This window comes from Chrysemys picta, chromosome 4, assembly GCF_011386835.1.
Source record: "Chrysemys picta bellii isolate R12L10 chromosome 4, ASM1138683v2, whole genome shotgun sequence".
NCBI classification, from domain to species: Eukaryota; Metazoa; Chordata; order Testudines; family Emydidae; genus Chrysemys; species Chrysemys picta.
The window spans coordinates 126,941,038-126,964,967 of record NC_088794.1 but is presented as its reverse complement, the minus strand read 5'-3'; the positions used below and the strand labels follow the sequence as shown (position 1 = coordinate 126,964,967).

General features: G+C 48.0%; 1 protein-coding gene across 3 annotated transcripts; it reads right to left on the bottom strand.

The window, feature by feature from the left end:
• Positions 1 to 567: 567 nt before the first annotated feature.
• On the bottom strand, positions 568 to 20,916 carry FAM181A (family with sequence similarity 181 member A). 3 transcript variants are annotated; one of them, XM_065593533.1, is made up of 2 exons: positions 20,796 to 20,916; positions 568 to 3,943 (listed from the first exon to the last, which is right to left on the bottom strand). In XM_065593533.1, the coding sequence occupies exon 2, from the start codon at positions 3,872 to 3,874 to the stop codon at positions 2,999 to 3,001; it is 876 nt and encodes a 291-aa protein (XP_065449605.1). In that variant the 5' UTR covers positions 3,875 to 3,943; positions 20,796 to 20,916; the 3' UTR covers positions 568 to 2,998. The 3 variants fall into 3 exon arrangements, with proteins under 3 accessions (XP_065449605.1, XP_005307536.2, XP_005307537.2); XM_005307479.5 differs by lacking the exon at positions 20,796 to 20,916 and adding an exon at positions 4,385 to 5,071 and having other exon boundaries at positions 568 to 3,992; XM_005307480.5 differs by lacking the exon at positions 20,796 to 20,916 and adding an exon at positions 4,385 to 5,070.
• Positions 20,917 to 23,930: the final 3,014 nt, after the last annotated feature.

The following is a 23,930-nucleotide window of genomic DNA, read 5'->3' as shown; positions in this document are numbered from 1 at the left end:
CAAAGCAGAAATAAGTAATAATCTAAACAGTAGTCACAGGAAGAGGAGACTTGTATTGCTGAGGAGAGGTTGTAGCTCCCCAGAAGACTTAAGAAGAATGTCTCACACAAACCTCTTCAGTTACTTCAGCTACATGTAATGATGTCATTCGAGTTCTGGAGCACTGCTGCTTCACTTCTTAGAATACACCAGAATTCCATGAAAGGTCCCAGCCCTGGAACTAGAACCATCCAGAAAGTGGGATTTCCGTCTGGCTTCGTTACAAATTTGGCTTCTGAAATTTGGCTTCGTTCCAAACTTGCAAAGAAAAAATTACAAAAAAAAAAAAAAAAAAAAAGATAGAAATGTTTCATTTGACATTTTGTTCCAATTTTGACTTTCTAGAGTTATCGTATTATAGTGCTAGCCATGATCCTACAAAATGAAAACTTCTAAATGAAAAGTCACTTAAAAAAAAAAAACAGAAGTGGTTTGACGTCAGAACTCTCCCTCTCCCTCCCCCACCCCATTTTCCTCTGAAATGACATTGACCCAGTTTCATGAAGTGTTTTCATTTTGATGGAACCATACATTCTGAAGTGGTTCCAGAGAGCCAGGTGCTGATCCCAGTCATCCTGCCTGCTGGCAGCCTGGCAGAACTCCAGTGAAGCCACTCTGTGTTCACACAGTTGTGACTGCGTTCAGCATCTGGCCCATTGGTTTCAGTCCGACTACAAGTGTGAGTAAGGGCCACTCATGTGAGAAAGAGCTGCAGGAACCCCTTGTCTGGCGCTCTGCAGTTTGCCTCTCTTGCGCCCATTTCTCCTCCTAAGAGGAAGTTTTGCATTTCACTTCAATGGCTGCAGGATCAGGGACACTGCCTCTTCATGGAGTCTTTTCTGAAGACAAGGAGGAGGTATTGAAGTATGATAGAGGAGCCAGACCCACACTTCCATGCTGGCCCCCAAGACTCTATGGATCTGATTCTTCTGGACCTTATGCTATTATTTACAACTATGCAAAGCTGGTAAAATGCTACCAGATCAGACAATCATGTTGTATAATGCCTTATTGCACAGGTGTTAATGACTGCACAAGGAGAAGGAAGTTAAGACTCAAGCCTGGTTCATCTTTCATGCTGTTGCTTTTAGACTACAGGAATAACCCACTGTGGCTTCACTTCTGCATAGGCTACTCTCAGGGTTATGATTGAGATGGCTGGGAAAAATGGCCCCACTGGCCAGAGAATTATCTGCGTGCCCTTAATAAAAGTTGCAGGCAGTATACAAGGCCAGACCCTCAGCTGATGCATATGGTCTGATTCTCCTGTCACTTTTATACAGTGTAGCTCTATTGATCTCAGTGATTTACACCACTAAGCGACTGGAGAATCAGGTCCATAATATTTAATCATAAGTCTCCGGTCCTATTTGTTTAGCATCATTTCTTTGTAGGCTTTAGAGAAGTTTAACAAAACACTCCTTTTAATCTATCAGAAGTGATTTCATCACGCATGACCAGCTTTGCAAGTGAATAACTTGCAAACTACTAGGGTACTTATTTATCTGCAGCTTTCCATCTTAGAATCAGGGCATGTCTACACTTAAACCACTTCTTCTGTTCACCTCGTGCTGTCTACACTCGGGGTTAGGTCAGCATAGTTACGTTGCTCGGGGGTGTGGATCACCCCTGAGCAGTGTAGCCAGGCCAATGTAAGCGCCTAGTGTAGACCAGTCCTCAGGCAGAGTAGAGAATTGTCCCTGGGACGCTCATTGCCTTGATCAACTGAGGCTTGGTCTACACCTAAAACATAGGTCAATCTAGTTATGTCGCTAAGGAGTGTGAAAAATTAACCCTCCCCCCGTGATACATAGTTAAGCCAAACTAAGCCCCCTGTAGACACCTTTAGGTCAATGGAAGAATTCTTCTGTCAACCTGGATGCTGCTTCTTGGAGGGGGGGATTTATGACAGCCATGAGAGAAGCCCTTCAGACACTGTAATAAAGTGTCTACACTACAGTGCTGCAGCTGGACCACTGTAGCATTTCTGGTGCAGACATACCCTGAGGCTTTAGTGCCAATGTGTTCACACTCCGATCCTCTCTCTTATATCACTGGTTTTGCACTTACATGTTCAAATGCTGCTAAACCATTTCCAGTCTATTCTCTTAGTTGTCACAGGGCAGGTCTGCTCTCATTCACACCAGTTTTAAACTGGCTAATTTCATAGCCTTCAGTGGAGCTACTCCTGATTTACACCACTGTGAACGATTAGAGAATCAGGCCCTCATTTCTGAATGACAACACCTTTACATACTGAACTTGAATCTACTGGGAGGACAATAAACATGCAATCTGAACATATTCGAGATGTGGAGACAAATAAAATTACCTGCTTTATTTTTTTTTAAACTCTCTTGATATTTACACAAGAGAAGAGCTGAAATCAACTTACAAACTTATCTTCTGCATTAAATACTGTCCTATCGGTAAAAGAAAGTGACCTGAAAACCTTAACTGATTTCTTTAGAATGACTTTAAAGTACAAGAGATATTATCAGTTTAATCTCATTGCTGCTGCTGGTGCAGAGCGTCCCCATAAAGACATTCCCATATGGAAAAGGTCTCGTAGGGGTTACAAGTGCAGATTCCAAATGGTTCTTAGCCTGACACCCTGGGTCAAACAATTATCTTAAATACAAGAGGCCCAGTTCTCCTGACATTTAACTGCACTGGCTTCAGTAAGAGTTATTCCTGATTTATACCAGTGCAGTGAGGGGAGACTGACACCCAAAAGTATTCACAACCACTATTTAAGTCAGCCAGCTTGTGCCTTTCCGATTAAAGGAGCAGCCTGTAATAGCTACCCGTCTATAGACAGATGGAAATGATAGCAGATTCTTTCCCTAAGAATTGCTCCACAGTGTGACTGGCTGATGGGCCAATGGCTGAAGTTACATTTCAATTTCATTTGAAAGAGCTACCGTACACAGCACAAAATCCCCTCCCTTCCCTCAGGCTAAATGTATCCAAACACATTGAAAATAGGAGGTGGCACTGCCGGCTTGGTAGGGATGGGTTTCAAAACCACTGGTCTGTATAGTTTCTGCCCCATATTGCCCGCCTCCTTGCAGAAGTGTTGGATCTCCCCTGCGGGTGCTGTGCTTTTCCTCCATAGCCCCAGGCCTGGAAAGGGTGATTGAGGTAGGGCTCCATGGGTTTGGTAAACAGGTTGTCCATGGTACTGAAATGGACAGCAGCTCCAGGCATTCATCCGGCCAGATAAGGATGTCCCGGGCACTTTGATAGGCTCCTTCTCCCCACTGGGCTGGGCAGGCAGAGGGGGGCTGCCTGGCTCAGTGGTATCAGGACCCTTTTTGCTTTTCTTGCCCTCGTAAGGAGGGAGGTCCCTGGAGTTTGGGAGCCCATCCAATCCGGCAGGAAAGCTCCCGACCAGCAGACTCTGAGTTGGTCTGGGTTCTTCCCAGAAGGAAGCAGGCAGCTGTCTTTTCCTCATGGGCACCTGATCTGGCCTTAAAGACTCTGGGCTTTGCTCTTGCAAAACCTGTCCCCCACTGAAGTTCTCCTCCACCTCTGATAGCCTCAGGGCCTTTTCACTGGACGCTTTGCAGTGATTTGGATCCGGGCCATCTGGGTCTGAACTGCGATTTCTATCCTCTGCCCCCCGTTTGAAGCTGGATTCCATGGATTTGCTGGGGTGGCATCTTGGGATCCTGGAATATTTCTGAGAAAAACGCTTGAGCTGCTTCTGCAAGTATTTTCTGTGGTCAACTGAGCGGCGGCAGGGAGCAGACTTGTCCAGAGCGGCTTTGATGTCACTAGAGGCCAGGTTCACAAAATTCAGTAACGTTTTCACCTCGCTGTCTGATGCCATTTCAAAGAGGGATCCTCCTGGAGATTTCCATCAAAAGTTTATAATCCCACTCCTCAAACCTGGGCAAACCTGTGAAAGCAGGAGGGACATATTCATGACTTCAAACCCAAATGCTCCCCTGCAGCAGGAAAAAAAATCGAAAGCATCAAGTAGATGGGAAAAACAAGAACAAATCAAACTTCTCAGCTGAACAAGCCAGGTGTCAGATTGTCATGCTAGCGAAATTTGAAACATCTGCAGCACATCCACATCCTTGCAATCACACAACCATGGCACGCGCACACACGCGCACACACGACAGCTTGTTACCGCTGAGAACCAAATGGTTAATCTTGTTAGACAGGTAATGTTTAAAGCGTAAGCAGAAAGCTCAGCAGCACTTCCATGTCACTGTAACCAACACACACACACTGAGTAGATTGTCTCTCTAATATTGATTGTTACTGTATCACTGCTGAGAAGAACCCAGTTCCCCGGCTAATCTTGTTATACAGGTTATACACTACCAACCTTTAGAGAAGCAACCGGACCCTCTGAGTGTTTAGAAGCAGTTTAGCAGCACTTGAGTAAGCTGAATGAATATCAACTCCTTCTAGTTAGGGGGCTTTCTCAGACCAATCAGAAGCCACTTTGCCAAATACAAAGCATCCCAATCAGGCATTAGGCTCCCCCGTTCTCACATTCTTTGTCATCACAAATTGTCGCCATGGGGACAGCCACAGAAAGACAGCTAATAAATACGACCATTTCCCTGTGATTTCTACCATTCTCCACTCTTTCCTCCACCCCTTTTTTCCTCCTCCACCCCTGTGAGGGCCTTCCCTTTGCTCCCCCTCCAACAACACAATCCAACATGATATGCTGCTGATGAGTAAAGAAAGTTTAGACACCCTTTTCTCTAAACTACCCCAAAGCTGTCTGGAGCCTGGCAGTAACCATGCTTCAATGACACAGGACAATGCTAGTTTGGGAGACCAGGCTAGCCTGCTTTTAACTGTTCTTGATCAGGGCTTTTTTTTTTTTTTTTAAAGGGAGGATGATGTCAGAAAAAAAGGTAGGAAAGGAACAAATCTCTAAAGAGATGTGCAGATATCCATGGAAAGGGAGCTTGAGCGCTCAAGAATCTTGTCTTTATGTTTGCCCCCTCAATTGAGCCACACAAAAGCTGAATTACCCATTCAAACTGCCCGGACAAAGGGATGGAGTTGGATAGTACTCTTGCATCTGTAGTCAAACAGTTAGAGACTTAAATCGAGTCGTCATGATGGAGAAAGAGTTAGACAAAGCCCATAGAATTGCCATCAGCAAACATTTTCCTGTGTCATATTAATGGGTCTCCATGACTCCCCCTGGCCCGGGGACAATAGCACAAGTTTGCACACTCGACTACTGTCACCCTGCCAACGCTGGCAAGGAGCAGAAACAGGACAATCCTTTAAGGGGAAAGCATGCCCACTGCAGGGAAGGGAAGAAGAGAGCGAAGAAAAGCGTGTGAAATGCTAATTGAGCTGCTTCCTTTACTGATCCAGAGTTATGCGAGTCCTCCTCCTCCTTGCAGGGCTGTCCCAAGGGGTGGCAATAACTTAATAGCACAGTAAAACCCGGAGTCCCATGATGCACGTTATCCCCTTGGAGATCTGTGAGAATAGGAGAGCAGAAAAGCCTGCCCCTGGTGAATTTCAGAAATGCCAGCCATTCAGAACTCAAGGCAGCTTGCACTCCCAGCGCCTCAGGCTTGAGCAGCCATCAGCTGAACTGCAGTGTTCAGTGGGAAGACTAATAAAGATTGCAGTGCCTTTGAGGTGGAAATGCAATATAAGGGCTAAACCTTATTAATTATTATTAATAACAGAGAGGCCCAAATATAATCTCTGGATCCAAACACATCCATGCTTTGGGGCTGTCTGAAATCCAAACCCAGATCCAACTTTTGCAAACAAAAAAAATCACTCTTTCAAGGGCCAGTCGCAAAGACCTGAACTTTAAAATCCAGCCAACATCCGTATTTTACAGCTTGTGCCCATTTCTATTCATTTTACTTTCCTTACAGGAAAGAAAAGTGCTTGCTTATGCCATGTGGGGTGGATGACGCACCTTAAATTAAGTGTCTCACTTGGCACCAGATCTTGAATACCCTATTGCCTTTTTGCTCATCCCTTCCCAAGCCACTTGTGATGTCATCAGGAGTTCTGCACATGTAAGAGCCATGTAAAAACTCAGGGCCAGATGCTCAGCTAGTGTAAATCAGCATAGCTCCATTGACTGCACTAAATTCATTGTTTTACCCCTGGTTTAACACAGTGTGAGGTCAAAATCAGGCCTTAAGGCTTTTTCTTAAAGACTGGATTTACATGCCGGGCCAGATCCCCAATGTGCTACAGCCCCTTTGTACAGGTCTCATCGGCACAAAGGGTCTCTGAAGCTGGTAGGTCCAGCCAACAGAGAATTCCCCCAGGGCGGCACAATCCCTAGGCCACCCAGCTTTTGGTGGAGCGGGTGAGGCCAGTAGTAAGAGGCATGGCTGGAACACTCCTGTCCTCTGGCAATCACCAGCTGCCAAAATGGCCCCAGCTGTTGGTTACACCACCGCAGTGGCTGCTCCAAACTATACTGGAGTCTGGGCTGGCACAGATCCATCCCCAGCACTGGTGATCTGCAACTGGTTCCATTGCACTAACCTCCCAACGGCACCCAAGCATCTGTCTCTCTGTTTCCAACTAACTGAGGCAGAAGAGGGTAAACATTCTTGAAGAGACAATATAAAATTTCAGCAGACAAGAAGTTGAGATCTACTGATGCGAAGTGCTATATAAGCACAGCATCATCATCCAGATGGGGCTGTAACTACAGTAGGCTGCCTTGCATAACCGTTCCCACCATTCCAATTATAGGGGCAGTTCCACCAGTGGGAGCTCTAGTGTAGACAACTCTGCCTCAGGAACTTTTATAAGAAACTCTCCTGAGACTTCAGTCCTGTGTTATTCCATGCTAGAAATCTCTCTGCACTCTTATAATTTCAGTCCCCTCCACACACACACACTCTGCTTGGGAATGACAAGCAGCCGTCTCTTGATATATTAATCAAAGACTAATCTTCCAGTCCCAGTTCACACAGTGATCAGTTTGCTTGCCATGTCCAGGATTAATTTTTTATGCTGCACAGGCTAGATGAACAGTGTTTTCATCCAACCAATGTAAACAGGTATCCTTCCAAGGGCTCATCTCTTTGCTTATTTCCAGGTAACAAAATTACATAGTGTGTATACTTAACATATGAACCAGGCTGGATAAACTGTGTAAACCCTTGAGTAATGTAATCCCCTCCTAAAGAGCTTAATGGTTGGCCCAGATTTCGGGAAGAGAGTGTAACAAACAGATGGGAGAAGGATTTGGACTGCTCTGGGCTGTCACAGAATGTTAATGAGCTGTATCTGCCGAAACTTGGGAAACTCATGCAACATACTGAAAGGTTCTATACAGATCCTCCACCGGCACGTGTAACAGAGCCACTTCTACCTGGGCAGAGTGTGAGCCCCCTCAAGTCTCCTCTGTGAAATGATTGCTGGGACTCAATGTGCCAAGTTCATTCTGGCCTCACTCTATTGATGTAGATGGAGTTACCCTAGGATGGTGTCGGCTCATTCATTATATGAGCTAAGTGGTGAGAGCTCTGAGCAAGGAGAGGTACACAAGCTGGGAGGAACAACCCTGAGAGGTGTGGCTCAGAGACACCCCTCTGAGTATCAGTTCCTCCCCTACTTCCTCCTAATTTACTGCTTCCCTCAACCTTAGCTACTCTGGCCAGCAAGTGCGGTGAGTGGGTGGATCTAAGGCTATGCATTCCGTGCCTACTCCTCATCCTCTGGCTCCAATGAGGTGCCTAGCCCTGCTTACTCCCACAGGCCTGTTACCCCCTGTAACCGCTTTGTGGGCTTTTTAGCCCTTGTTATTCCCTTGGGCAGGTGTGGCGTCTAAGGCCATGTCTACACTACACTGTTAAGTTGGCAAGTCATCTTACGTCGACCTAACAGTGGAGGTGGACACACTGCAATGCTCCTCCCGCTGATTTAACTCTCCTGCTAAGCCGACATAATAAAACCATCTCAAAGAGAGGCATAGCGCTTATGGTGACGTACTTAGAGCAAGCAGTGTCAGTGTAGACACTGAGTTGCTTATGTCACCCTAAGTGGCCTCCAGAAAGTGTCCCACAATGCCCATTGTGACCACTCTGGTCACCAGTTTGAACTCCGCTGCCCTGCAGCCAGGTACTCAGGCATGTGCCTCTCCCCTTTTAAAGCCCTAGGAATTTTTGAAATGCTTCTTCCTGTTTGCTCAGCCTGGAGAGCTCACATCAGATCTACCCAGCTGACCATGCCGACTCCCTGCAGCAAACTCATGCCTGCCTGGAATACACCGGAGTTGTTGGATCTGCTGGGTCTGTGGGGAGAGGAGGCTGTGCAGTCACAGCTCTGTTCCAGCTGCAGGAACTTTGATACTTCTGGGCAGATTGCTCATGGCATGGAGGAGAAGGGGCACAATAGGGACATGCAGCAGTGCTGTGCTAAGATCAAGGAGCTGAGGCAGGCATACCAGAAGGCAAGGGAGGCCAATTGTCGATCTGTGCATCACCAAAGACATGCCACTTCTACAAAGAGCTGCATACCATTCTCTGCAGCAACCCCACCTCCACTGCTAAGAGCCCCATGGATACTTCGGGGGGCGGGTGCTGGAGACAGTGGCTAGCAGAGTGAAGCCAGAGAATGACGTTGTAGACAAGGAAGGAGCTGGAGGTCAGGCAACAGGAATGTCCCGTGGCCTGGTGAGCCAGGACCTCTTCTTAACTCTGAGTGGTCTAGCCAGTCCCAGCACTCCAACTCTGGCATGCCTGATGCAGAAGAGGGGAGCTCTGGTAAGTATTCATTGTGCTTTGATACTGCAGGGAGACATGAGGTAGAGGTCTCCTTTTTTTAACTAGGATAGAAGAGGGATTGAAATAACCAACACAAGCACCATTTGTATCTGGTTTCATTCCTCTGTGTAGCTAGGCAGAGGGAGCCCTGCGGAAAAGTTTGTTGATGCACCACGGGATGTCACAGGAATCCTCCACTGAGATTTCTAGGAAACTTCCCTGGAGGTATTCTGCAATCCTCTGCTGAAGGTTTCTTGGGAGGCTGTCTTGCTTCTTCTCCTACTGTAGGAAACTTTGCCGCACCAATTGGCAATTACTTCTGCAGGCAACAAAGCAGCACACAGGCAAGCAGCATACAGACCCGGTTAGCAGCCACATGCAAGCAGAAGCTGCACACTTGCATCCTCGGTTACCCTCAGGAACGAGATATTAGCTGCTATCACCCGCGCCTGTGAAAAATGGTGCCAATATTCAGAATGGTGCTCATAGTGATACCCCTCTGAGACTCCCCTCTGAAACAAGTTGTGTTTCTAACTTGTTTGAATCAAGGTTGTGAGTGCACTCACAATAATGCCTCTGTCTATTGTTTCTTTAGCTTCTGCAGTTGGGTCCTTGACTGTCTCCTCCTGCGTACTGGCTGAGTGGCTCCAGATAAGGAGGATGAACCAGGAGTAAGGAAGACATGTTCGGGGAGGTGCTGCAATCCTCTGATGCTCTGGATTGCAAGCACAGAGCATGGAGAGAGGCTATCAATGAGAAACTATGTATAGATAGCCAGGAGAGGAAACAGGAGCAGGAGCAGATGATACAGCTGCTACAGGGTCATATAGACATGCTGAGGACCCTGACTGAACTGCAGACAGAACACATCTGTTCTCACCTCCCCCTGCAGCCCATAGAGAACTGCCTTCCATGCCCTCCCAACTCTCCACCCCCACATTCCTGGCATATTCCCAGGCTGTCTCAGTACCCCATGCACTCCACCTAGAGGACATGTATCACAATGACAGCTGGACATATACCCAACCGTGAGAGCCTCATTTGAAAATATGTCCTTCATTTTCATGTCCCTGGCACAATATAATAATGTTTGTATCGTTGTTGAGTAAAAATGTACTTATAGAAAGATAAGGAATCTTTGCTTGTGTCCTACAAATGATGGTTGCTGCTGGTGAAATTCATACACAGTGGCAATCGGTGCATTTGCATTGTAAAATTAATGCACACACAGCAATCATTACAAGGTTCATATTACAGTGCAAGAAAACAATGCCTGGCTAAACGCATTACAGACAGACACATTACTGGGGCTCATTGTCAAAATGCTCCTTCAAAGCCTCTCTGATTTGAATAGTCCCCCATTGAGGCCCTCTAACAGCCCTGGTATCTGGCTGCTCAAAATCGGCAGCCAGCCAATCCATCTCAATGCTCCACCCCTGCAGAAAATTTTCCCCCTTAGCTTCACAAATGTTATGCAGAGCACAGCAGGCTGTTATGACCATGGGAGTATTTTCCTCATTGAGGTCTAACCTGACAAAAAGGCCGCACCAGCGAGCCTTTAATTGTCCAAAGGCACATTCAGCCGTCAGTCTGCACCTGCTGAGCCTGTTGTTGAATCAGTCAAGGTTTCTGGTATAAGGCTTCATAAGCCATAGGAGCAAGGGGTAGGCTGGGTCTCCAATGATCACTATGGGCATTTTCACATCCCCCAGTGGAATCTTTTGGTCTGGAAAGAAAGTCTCTGCCTGCAGCTTTCTGTACAGGCCAGTGTTCCTTGAAGATGGGTGCATCATGCACTTTCTCTAACCACCCCGCGTTGATGTTCATGAAATGACCCCAGTGATTCACCAGAGCTTGCAAAATCATAGAAAAGTAGCCGTTTCTGTCGATGTACTCTGTCACAAGGTGATCTAGGGCCAAAATGGGGATATGCGTGCCATCTGTCGCCACGCTGCAGTTCAGGAATCTCATTGCTGCAAAGCCATCCACTAGTTCCCACACATTGCCCAGAGTCACAGTCCTTTATAGCAGGAGGTGATGCACACTTGCATCACTAAAATCCCCATGGTGGACTTCCCAACTCCAAACTGATTCATGACTGATCGGTAGCAGTCTGGAGTTGCCAGCTTCCACACAGCGATCTCCACTCACTTCTCCACCATTAGAGCAGCTCTCATTCTGGTGTCCCTGTGCCAGAGGGCTGGGGCGAGCTCCGCACACTGTTCCAGGAAGGAGGCTTTACACATCCAAAAGTTCTGCAGCCACTGCTTGTCATCCCTATCTGCATCACGATTCAATTCCACCTCTCAGTGCTTGTTGCTCATGCCCAGAACCGACAGTCCACTATGTGCAGCTGCTCCATGAATGCCAAAGGCAATCTTAAATTGTTCCTTTCCATAGCACCCAGCAGGGCAGACACCACGGATTCATTATCAGATTCACAGCACATGAAATACTGCAGGATCAGCCGTGTTGTATTCATAATACTCATCACAATACTGGAGATCAGTGTAGGATCCATGCTTTGAGACAGAGATGGTGGGCACACAGTTTAAAGGGGCTGTTGAAAAGAGGCACAAAATGTAGTCAGAAGCCCCTGGAATGATCAAACCGAGAGTCTGCCACCATGAAGCACTGCGAACCCTTCCCAGAATACCCAACAGCAGATGGCGGCATAGGTGCAAGAAGTAGAGGTGGGGGGGGGCGCTGCAGCACCCCCAGGTTTTCTGTTGGGTCCCAGCTGCCAGCCCTGTGCCTGGCCGCACACACGGGGTCCCGGCTGCTGGCCCCGCACGTAGGGTGCCAGCTGCCGGCCCCACACCTGCCCCCAACCATGGCACCAGCCTCAGCCCCCTTACCCCTGTCCGTATCCCCCTCTCCTGGAGATACGGCCCTGCTCCTGGCCTCAGCTGGGGTGGAGAGTGCAAGGTAAAAAGTTTGGGGATAGTTTGCTGGCTTTCAGCACCCTCACTATAAAAAGTGTTCCAGCGCCACTGGATGGTGGTGAGTTGCACAGTGGGATAGCTACTCACGGAGCACTGCTCTCTCTGGCGATCCAAGAGTACCACCAGTGGACGTGCTCCACCATCACAAGAAGCGTTGTGTGAACATGCAAAAGCAGTTTAATTACGGTGATGGATGATCATCAATGTAACTTAAGTCGACTTAACTTTGTAGTGTAGACATGGCCCACGTCCCATTCTAGCCCTTTATTTGCTGCATTGTGTATGGCCCTTCCTAATATAGCTGGTTTTAGAATCAAAGAGCTCTGGCCACTAACACTTTCCCCTGTGCAGCTACTGTGCTGCTGCAGAAGGTAGTTCATGATGACGAGGCTTTGTCTGCTGCTCTGGTACCCCTGCAGCTGGATAACAATAGGGTTCCTAAGGGGGATAGACTGGAGAGCAGGATTTTTATTTTTAAAACCCTTTCAAGGTCAGACTCAGGTTGAGCTGCATAGGGTTTTCTCTAAGAGGCCACTGGAGCCCTTTTGTTCCTCTCTGCTCTAGCCATGTTCATCCCAATGTACGTGTGAAAGGAACAATTAACAATAGGGCACTTCTCTCTGAGTTTCCAATGCACTTTGAAGTGTCCACCCAGCAACGGTTTAAGAATGATACATCATTTTCCACTGTGAAAGTGTCACACTAGTACAGCAACTGAAAAAATGTCTCCACATGCCTTCCCAGCATGCAGACAGGGACCAGCTGGAGAGCCACTTCATATCTGACATGTCACCCTCGACAGCTCTCTTCCTGGGAATTTTCAGGATGCAAGGTTAAGTAATTCATGAGAATACATACATTAGATTTAAAATTACAGACAGGCTCTCAACCATGCAGCCTATGCTTCAGAGCTGAAGCAATGAGAGAAGGGAAGAGTGGGTTTTCTTACATGGAAATATGGGAGAAGCTTTTCTAAAGTGTCATTTATTTTAAACTATGTCAGGCTTTAGCTGTCTCCACAGCAAATCCTCCCACTACTCCTATACATACAGAGACCTCGACTGCAACAGTACTTCAACACCAGCCTAACTTTAACCATGTGAGTATCCCATTGAAATCATTGTACCACATTGCTTACTGGTGGGGACCTTGAGTCATTTAAAAGACTCAGTGCCAATAAAAGCAGTTTCTCTTGAGGTACAAGTCACTTTATTCAGATGCTCCGCGCTCCATGGCTTGAAGGGTGAGGTGTGGCTTGGTGAGTAGGAAGAGGAGCTAACCTGCTATTTCCCTTCCAGTAATCTATTGACTGAATGGAAACCACTGTTGTGCAGCCCAGAGCTGTCTTTAACCACCATTCATTTTCATCCTGTAAAACAAGACCCTGCTTTGGGCTGCAGCACTATGGATATACCCAGGGGTGTTAAGATCTGTAAGATGACTATTGTTATCATTTCCTGTCATGTGAGTAGTACAAGGGTGAGCTATTTCATGTTTATAAAGAGCTTTCAGATTTTTACCTGAAAGGTAATGCAACATCTTAGCTGTTGTGATACAAGAAAATCAAAATGCGTCCTTCAGACATTAGCCATGACTACAGTTAGTTAAATATCCCTGTACAAAAAGACTTTTTTGGCTAAAAATTTCCTGGAAATTTTGTCATGTTTTTCAATCAAAAATTTTAGTTGATATTATAATTTGCAACTTTTTTGACCAGTTCTATAACTGACTGAAAGACAGGTGGCCATTTTCATAGAAAATCTCAACCTTATTTTATTTTCTTTTGGGTCAAAATTCCATTCTGCATCGCATGGCTCATTGGCAGTGTTAATTTAGCCACACTGAAGGTCTGTTTGTTTGCAATCAGGATAACAAGAGCATAACAAACAGGAAAGGTCCCCTATGGGCTGCCTGCTTAACATCACTTTTGCGTCTCTCTACACAGATGGAAAATTAAAAAAAAATGTTTCAGTACACATGGTTGTGTGTGTCTCTTGAAGAGGGTGCCTTGGAACTTAGAAATAACAGGTGGCCACAGAGCTGCTAAGTTCATTAGCTTTGCTAAATATTGTCAGGCCCAGATTATCCCCTCTCCCTCCACAAATGGGGAGCATGAAAACCGGTGGAAGAAGCGTGGCACACAGAAGTACCTCCTCCCCTCAGTCTTTTAGCAACCCTTCCCCAGGGGGCTGTGGAGGTCAGGCTCTGGGGGAAGGGTTGGCCTGGGCTCAGTGTTAAATCTAATCTACGCATGTAACAACATGCCCAACCTGTTGTGTGGAAAGCCTAACAGTGTGCTCTGCATTGGTGTATCTGTTAAAGAACAAAGTGCCCTTGTGGAAAGAGAGGAAGTGGGATCTGGTGATTCAAGCACGGGATGGGTGTCAGTTCTGGTGTTGGATTTGAGGTTGATTTATTCTGTGGCCTTGAGTAAATCACTTAACTTACCTATCTATAAAATGGGTATTATGAATCCTTACCTACCTGACATGTATATAATGCATTTTACAGTCTCAAAGTAAACTACCATCCTACAAGAGGAGCCAAAGTCAGCATTTGAAGCACAATGCAGTCCCTGTTTTAACCTGTTGAGACACTTTCTCAGGGTGTTCAGAACCATAGGTCACTGTGTTACCCCCCGCACCCCCAGCTCAGCAAGAGACACTTGTTGGTGCTAAGCTGTGTTTCAGTTCCCTGACACTCTCACCACTGAACCATCCCCCTGGAGCATCCATCCCTGTCACTAGACACTCCCAGTAATTACCAGGTAAGCTGTCCCCAAAGAGACAGTGTACATACACCTGGAAAGTTACAGCTCAGGAGCAGGTCCTTTATAACAACACGGCACTGCAACCTATTTATGGTGAAAACAAATGTAAGTTTGTTAACAAAGAACACTTATTTGCAGATTCTAGTGGGTATTGAGTAAGAATAATAGAAACAGAAATGGTTACAAATAAAACAAAAGTATAACATGCTCTCTAGAGACAAAAGCTTAACATGCTGCGGTTTCTCACGCTCAAAGTCTTCCTGCAGAGTAAACTGGTTTTCACTCAATCTAGGACCCATTTGTTCACCACTCGCCCCTCTCCACCCGTGTGTTCCTCAGTGAAATAGATAATGGGATGTTGTCCTTGTACCCGTTATAGTCCAATAAACCTTTGAAATACATTCCTTTTTGTTCTCCACTGTGCTGGTGTCATACTGAGTTCTCGTTCCCACATCATCCTGTTTTCCTGTTGACTTTATAGGCAAATGTAGCTGCCATTGTTTTTGGCTCACAATATTTAATTTACATATGGCAGAGAGATAACTACCTTCCCTCTGGTCTGGAAGAAACCGGCTTCTTCCTTTGTTTGGTTACAGACTTTAAAGCATAATATAAGTAGGTATACATAATACCTCACCTAGTATTTAATAGATATTAATCACCAGTGTGTCACTGGCATTCATTTGATACCTCACACAACATTCTTTATATATAAATACTATGACAGCAATATGTTCGGTGTAGTGAGTTTGTCAGACCTGAGAGAAGCTGCTGACAGAACAATGAACCCTTTGCCAGTTGGTATTGGGTGGTTCTTAGGTCACACCTGCACACTGGATTTTTATATATGAATCAGTGTGACTGGCTCTTTCCTGCTAGATCCCCTCTTCATCCTTGGGGGCATCTATGGACACCCTGAGCCCCTATATCATTGTACAGCAGATGAATAACGCTGAGGGATACTGAACTCATGTAAGTTACTTGGGAGAATCTCATTTCACCACTTTCAGGTATACAGTGAGATACAGAAAAAATTGCCATAGGTGGGAGAGTAAAACTGTGTTGATCATGGCTCTTGGTCTATAGAGTTAGTCCATTTTGACTCCTGGCAAAAGCACTGATAGCCTGTCCCTTCCCTTCTTTAAAAGTTTCCCATATATTTGTTTTACTGACTGAAGTACCTTGTGGATGCTAAAAGCATGAGCTTCCCCAGAGTCTTTCTAGGGCATATTAAAGGAGAGAATATTTCCTCCTTCCTTCCTGATAGTCAAATGCACCAGAAACAGGAACAGAGACTACAGCCCTTATGTCCAGCTGAGGCTTTCAGAACCAGACCTGCTGTTCGCAAGGCACTGAGATGTTACTTTGCTTTCCTTCCTCCCTCTCCCCACCAACTCCCAATAAGAGGGCAGTATGACTCTGGCCTGGCATTTTAACCCGCCTCCCCCAGTAGCCACAGCCCCCAAGCCCCCCGACCCCATTTCCTTACTGATGGCCTCAGCTTGGTTCTGCTCTCAGAAGCTGGAAATTGCTAACTTAATAAATATTCCCTAGGTGAACTTCATAGCTGTGTATGTTTGTCTGAACACTCACATGGGCCAAAGCTAACAGGGGCCAGCTCACAGCCTGAGCAATCTGGAGAGACCCTGAGCTGCTGGGAAAGACTGTCCAGACCACAGAGCCTCTCCCTGATGGCAGCCTAGGGGCGAAACTAGCCTCTGCCGGCAATGGGGATCCAGTTTTAGATCCATTGGCTCTGTGGTGGGATTCTATGGAGTGCCTCGGAACACTGGATTTTGAGGTGTACCAGGGGTGTAGGCACCCTGCACAAATGCCCTATCTCTGCCATCTGCTGTCTTCCAGCCTTTTTCTTGGGCTTCAGCAAGGATTTCCCTCCATGACATTAAGGGCCGGATCATGTGTTCTTTGCACACTCCGAATTCCCAGTTAAGTCAATGAGCGCTAGAGGTGTGCAAAGAACACACAAAGGAGGCCCAACTATTGGGCCTGAATGATTGGCGGAGAAGGGCTAATGCACTGAACCAGGAGAGCCTAAGCCAGGTGGAGCTCAGAGTTCCATTTCTTTGTATCCCCAACATTCAGGACTGGGAGGGGAGCACGGTGGGAGAGAGAGGGTTTGGTCAATTTTCAGTGCCTGATATTCTCAGGCTTTCAGATTGGTCACCTCTCCACACAGGACAGCAGCAACCTGACTCTAACCCAGGGAGCAGCTTTTACACGTTTCTTCTTTGATTTCACTATTGGCGTTTCTCAAACCAGCATCAACCGCTGTGCATTCAGCTGCCCGGTGTGCTGCACTTAGGGGCAGACGGAGTATTTGCTAAATGCTGAGGCTGCTAGGAGGCAGAAGGGAGAGAGCAAGAGAGGAGGGGGGTGGTTGCTACCCAGAAGCCTGCCATTCAGGCAGATGGTGGAATGATTTGATATGAATAGCTGCTGTCAGTCTCATAGAGTGAACTTTACAATTGTGCTACGTGTTGGACTGCACGTGACTAATGCCATTCTTCTGCTGGCTACAGGCAGAACACAGCTGTTTCTTTAAGGACCATTTCGGTTTTATGGACAGAAAAATCTATAGCAAGAACCTGTTAGGAAATGAGCAACACCCAGCATTCCACTCTATAGCCAGGATCAAATCCCTTAAAGGTTTTCACCGCCTCTGCTAAGTCAAATGCATGTTTAAAGACAATCCTGATTTTGGTTTCATTCTGCTTTTGGTGCCTGTGGGGGCTTAAACCCTCTATTTCTCCACACAAACAGGTACGGCAGGGGTGGCAGCAGCCACAAATATTGGTTGGTTTTCATAATTCCAGCTTATTTAAATGTTGCAAGATCAGGGAGTCAATTAAATGACAGCTGCTGCAGGTGGTTTCTGTTGAAGAGACAATACTGCAGCAGGGATGCAAAGAAAAGCTACAGCAGAGGCTAAAGATCTGACATGAATTGGGGATTTTGCATTTTAGTAGTAAAAGGCCCCAGTTCAACAGGCAGAAAAAGCAATGCACAATGGGCACTAGACCAGCAATGAGGCAAACCCTGCAGAGTGTGGAAGAGGAAGGGGTTTAAGGGTGAGCAAAGAGGTAACTGTGAAGATTTGTCAGTCTGCATCCTGCATGAATTTCTGCAGGGCACACAGCCCTGCTCTCTGTCCTGTACCTCTCAGACAGTGTTTCCCCCTTTGCTCCCCCTAGTGGCCAGAGTAACTCTTTCTTTAGCGGTTTAGCCAAACAGCTGCTGAGTACCTGAGGTTGGGATCCAGGATTTGGCCCTCCCCACTTGCCATCCATACAACACCTCTGTTTTCCCCTTACACACCATAGAACAAACATCCACCCCATGCTACCCGTTTGTTCTATGTTGTGCAATGGGTGGGGGTGGGGGTGGGGAAGGAGGCATGCCATGGATGGCAATTGTGTATGGCCATGGGTAGGGTTCCTTATGCCAAACCATGGACTGTAACCTCAGATGCAAAGCAGCCCTTTTGTTGAAGAAAAAATTGCTCCTGTTGGGAGAAGTAACTAGAGAAATGCTGCCAGAAGCAGCAAGGAGTGAACAGGATCCGAATGAAAATTTTTTTCATTCACAGATTCCAAGGCCAGAAGGGACCTGTGTGATCATCTGACCACCAGCATAACACAGGCCACAGGCTGCCTCTTGCTCCATTTTCAATGTGTGAAGACATCCATCTCCTTTTTTAAAACACCTATGCAGGATCTGGCCCAATATGCCTTAAAAATGATAGTCCTTCAAACACCATTTAAAAAAAGTGACTAATCTACAAGCAAAGTTGTTCTAATTGCCTGCACTCCCTGTTATTTTGAACAGTAGTAAACATCAAATAGAGACTTTGACTGTACTGATGAGGGCTTCTCTCCTTTAGTGCATGTTGCTCTGCTCTCATATGCCACCTTCATCTAGTTCTTAACCAAAGCTGGGATAGCAGTGCTCAGCCAGAAACACAACCACCAGCATCATTCTTGCAACCTACCTACCGTGGGTTATTGTCTCACTTATGTAGTAGCAGGTAAAGAAAGCTCCTATCCCAGCTCTTCAGTCCAGGGTGAAACACTCGACCCCTTTGCTTGTACTAGAGTCCAGGACTGTTTAGGCTTAGTTTTGTTTTACAGGGCCAGATTCTCAGAAATTGCTTTCATTTCAATGGAGCCATGGAATTCACACCAGTGGAGAACGTGCCCCATGAGTAGAACGGCTCTGTTGTACCAGACATATACATTTTTGACCATTTTATGATATTAGCTACTGAAAAATGATTATTGATTTTTTTCAGTCTCACGAGAAAACCAAAAGACATGACAAATGTTTTGGCTTAATGTGAGAGTCAACCTCTGCTGGCCTCACTCACCAGGTGTCCCATTGACCGCAGGGGGACCACAGGCTTTGCCCAATGTAGCTACCAGAAGAATTGCAATGCTTCACTGTCAGTAAAATGATCTATCCCAAGAAAAGTACTCCCTTGGCTTGTGGCAGATGCACTGACATTTGAGAGGGATGATGTGACATGCTGAAAGGCTGGCAAAACCAGACGTAGAGGACACAGACATTGCCAACAAGTGAGGTTTTAAAGAATAAAGGAGCCTGAAGCAGCAGGACATGCAAAATGGAATCTGTTGCTGCCATCCAGTTATATGATAAAACTCCCAAAGAATGATAAACAGTGCGCAGATTCCTCATTTGACAGAGTGATTGTCATCTTCTCTATAGGAAGACTGGTAAACATACTCAGGTCCAGCCTTCTAGTGCAAGGCTGGAGTGACAGTTCATTGTTGCATGTATCTCTACCTGGTAGTTAGCACTTATCACATACCTAATGTGGAACAAGACTTAAAGCAGCTATGACTGCTGCAGGGGGAACTGGCTTTTTCACTTAGGAAATCTGCTTGCCCTTGTGAATCCACCATGTGGCAGTTGAAGAATCTATTATGTATCAGGTACCTCTAGCTATTTTCCAGAAAGCCAGTAGATCATTCAGCGTAACCCCGGTGCATCTCCCATTCTAAATGTGCCACCAGAGCCATTGTTTAAAAGGCTGGAGGGGTGGAGTGAGCAGTATCAGAATTAGGCATTGACCATAACAAATATTAGCTAGCTACTGTATTAGCTAGCTCCCTGCCTGCCCTGGCACTGCACCGCTCCTGGAAGCAGCCAGCACCACGTCCCTGCAGCCTCGGGGGCGGGGGGAAATGGGACAGAGGTCTTCACGCACTGCCCTCGCCTGCGGGTACCACCCCCAAAGCTCCCATTGGCTGCAGTTCCCCGTTCCCGGCCAATGGGAGCTGCAGGGGACGGTACCTGCAGGTGAGGGCAGCGCACAGAGCCCTGTGCCTCCTCACTCCCCCAGGGGCCGCAAGGACATGGTGCCGGCCGCTTCCGGGAGCGGCGTGGGTCCAGGGCAGGCAGGGAGCCTGCCTTAGCCCCACTGCACCATGGGACTGGCAATCCTGTGGGCTGGATCCAAAGCCCTCACAGGCCAGATCTGACCCGCGAGCTGTAGTGTGTCACTGACATGTAGCACATTGGTTTAGCTCTGAATGACATCAGTGAGTAACATGGATCATAACAGTTGCAAAAGGTAGTACAGGGACATGATGAATGAATTTGATGTTCATTGACTCAGTGGGTCAAATTCATCCCCTTCACTCATTGTGGTTCTATCAGTTTATACTACAGAACTAATGTAGTATAGCTGTGGCCATAAGCCCAGATTCCTTAATTATCACAGATCTCGCTGTCCTACATTGTGACACCTGTGCTCATGTGGAGTAGTGTCTTACTCTTTGCGTAGTCTTGCTGATTTCAATGAGACAATTGAGGATGTCCAGGGCTGCTTTCAGTTGCTGGCAAGCCCCTCCTCACAACCATTGAGCAGGTGTTACGGCAAGCCTGCCTCAGTTTCCCTTCTGTTCAGCCAATCACAATTTAGCCCTCTGTCTGGTAGCTCCTCACTAAGGCTTGAGCCAGATCGTTAATAGTCTCTCCTCTCTCTCTGGGCAGCAAAGAGTCTAGTGAGTCAGGAGGCCAGCAACCCTAGCAAAGGGTTGACAGTCTCCAGCCTCTTTGGGGTTCAGATCCTTTGCTCTACAGGCATAAATAATCCCTCTGCTGGGGTTGATAGGGGAACCCAGGCCCACTCATTCCTCTAGGTTCCTATCCAGAGACCCTGTATGAAGCCATTGGAATCAGCATCTCCCAATGTCTTACTGCTCCTCTGGACGGCTTCCTCCCACACCCTTCTAGTAGGGTGCTCCCCAGACTCACGCTCTGTCATCCTCTCCTTCTGGAGGTCCAAGTACCTAGGCATCTTCCTGCCAGTCTGTTGCTGAAGGACACTATCCTTAGTGGGTCCTCAGCCTTTTTGGCAGCCACCGCTCTCTTAAGATCTAAAGCCTTTTTATCTCCTCAGCTGTTGCAGGGCCCCCAATAAGCCCCAGCTGAGAAGGCAGCTGATCTCCCTGTTAGCTGTTTAGTGACTGAGACAGCATGGGGCCTGTACACCCCATGAAAGGGGAATAAAGTACTACTTAGAATGAATAAGGGCAGCAGGATCTAGCTGAGGCCGCAGAACCAGGGTGGTTGTGGCAGCTAGCATCCCCGCAATGGAAATATTTTGGGGGGAGGGCTGATATGTTTCCATCCCCCTGTGTTCGCCATCCCCACAATGTCTCATGGAGGCAAGAGTGGGAAGCGGAGGTGGGGGGAGGTGGCTGCCAGAGCACCTGGAATTGGGCCAGTAGCGAGGGAGCAGGTAGGAACAGCTCTTCTCTCCCAATGACACACAGTGTATGGCCCCTGGCCGGGCGGGGCTGGTGTGCAGGGACCACACAGCAGTGACACACAGTGTATGGGCCCCAGCTGGGCAGGGCTGGTGTGCAGGGGTCACACAGCAGTGACACACTGTGTATGGGCCCCAGCTGGGCAGGGCTGGTGTGCAGGGGTCACACAGCAGTGACACACAGTGTAGGGCCTCGGATGGGCGGGGCTGGTGTGCAGGGACCACACAGCAGTGACACACAGTGTATGGCCCCCAGCCGGGCGGGGCTGGTGTGCAGGGACCACACAGCAGTGACACACAGTGTATGGCCCTGGCCGGGTAGGGCTGGTGTGCAGGGACCACACAGCAGTGACACACAGTGTATGGCCCCGGATGGGTGGGGCAGGTGTGCAGGGACCACACAGCAGTGACACACAGTGTATGGCCCCGGATGGGTGGGGCAGGTGTGCAGGGACCACACAGCAGTGACACACAGTGTATGCCCCTGGCCGGGCGGGGCTGGTGTGCAGGGACCACACAGCAGTGACACACAGTGTATGGCCCCCAGCCGGGCGGGGCTGGTGTGCAGGGATCACACAGCAGTGACACACTGTGTATGGGCCCCAGCTGGGCAGGGCTGGTGTGCAGGGGTCACACAGCAGTGACACACAGTGTAGGGCCTCGGATGGGCGGGGCTGGTGTGCAGGGACCACACAGCAGTGACACACAGTGTATGGCCCCCAGCCGGGCGGGGCTGGTGTGCAGGGACCACACAGCAGTGACACACAGTGTATGGCCCTGGCCGGGTAGGGCTGGTGTGCAGGGACCACACAGCAGTGACACGCAGTGTATGGCCCCGGATGGGTGGGGCAGGTGTGCAGGGACCACACAGCAGTGACACACAGTGTATGGCCCCCAGCCGGGCGGGGCTGGTGTGCAGGGATCACACAGCAGTGACACACAGTGTATGGCCCCGGATGGGTGGGGCAGGTGTGCAGGGATCACACAGCAGTGACACACAGTGTATGGCCCCGGCCGGGCAGGGCTGGTGTGCAGGGACCACACAGCAGTGACACACTGTGTATGGGCCCCAGCTGGGCAGGGCTGGTGTGCAGGGATCACACAGCAGTGACACACAGTGTATGGCCCCGGATGGGTGGGGCAGGTGTGCAGGGATCACACAGCAGTGACACACAGTGTATGGCCCCGGATGGGTGGGGCAGGTGTGCAGGGACCACACAGCAGTGACACACTGTATGTCCCCAGTTGTCCAGGACAGGTGCCCATTTGCGTGACTCCCTGTCAGCCAGCCCAGGCTGGTCCCACCTTCCAGCCACCATGGGTCCTGCAGAGACACCTAGTACAAGACAGGGGCAGAATCATGTGCACCCGCCCCCAGGGTTGAGTGAGGGACGGGGCACCAGCACCTGGGCAGGAGGGCATGAGCACATAGGTGCCAGCTGGCAAGGGGGGGGCAGGAGCACAGGGCTCCAGCCTCCCAGCTAGGGTCCATGCTGGGTTACTGTGACTACTAGCTCACTCCAACACCATGATGCATGCAGAGGAATAAAACCCCGCACCATTAAACATACAGGAGATCTACTCAAAGCAACGCTGACAATTTCTTTTTTTTTTTTTAATATAATTGAATCTCAATAGAAGAGAGAAAAGTCCACTATCACTTTAAGTGGAAAAGCCAGTTTAGTAGAAGGAATGGTATATGTTTAGAGACGTTATATTTATTGTCTGCCTGGGTATAGTTTTTAAGAAAGAAATGGATCCCGAGGGGTATACAGGCTCAGTATCTTAGTATGGTGCTTCAGTACTATAAACAAATGTTGCCCAGAGGCTTAATGGTAGCACGCTGCAGCCTACACTTGCTATTTGGGTTCAACCAGCAGCCCAGCTCTCTCACCTTCTAGGGTAGGCAAGGGCTAAAAGAACTGCAGAACCAGCAATCTGATCTCCCTGAGGTAGGAGGAAAGACCTTCTGGCCCTCAATGGTACAAGTAAGGAGAGACTCCAAAGGGAATCAAGTCCTGTCCATTCCTCTGCAGCTGGATGGACCATTGCTGCTGGCTGGGGCCTGGAGCTTGAGAGTGAGGGGACAGTTAAAGGCAGGGGAAGGAGATGCCCTCCCCCCTGGAGAGAATCCCTCCCACCACCCCTGCTGGAGAGGGAAAATGGTTTTTGCTGTTCCTTTGTCAACAGCTATCTATAAATAGCTCTTTGCAAACTAAGAATTGCTTTTCCTGGGGGGACACACATTACATGTCAGCCCCAAGTCAACTGTTGTACTTAAGTTAAGAAGCTTGATGGGGGAGGGTGAGGGGATAAAAAACTGCTGACACAATCTTAACCAGAGCTGCACAAATGTCAGTGCTATAATAATACTAAAGGGAAAGAAAAAGAAACTGTCACTCTGATCATTTGAATTTCAATACTCTTGTGCCCAGCAGCACGAATGGAAGCCCAGAGACTGACACGCTGTCGGAATATTTGGCTCTTGCTGCTTATATAAATTGCATTGATTCACTCCAGGCGCTTCCATATCGCAGTGCTGTCCATTTAGTAGGTAGAGCAGCTATCACTCCTTTAGGGCTTGAGGGACCAGGAAAGCCTCCTATCCCAGCAGTGTCATG

Bases quoted from the DNA above. Each gene is read 5' to 3' on its own strand.
- FAM181A (XM_065593533.1), bottom strand. From the start codon at position 3,874: ATGGCATCAGACAGCGAGGTGAAAACGTTACTGAATTTTGTGAACCTG.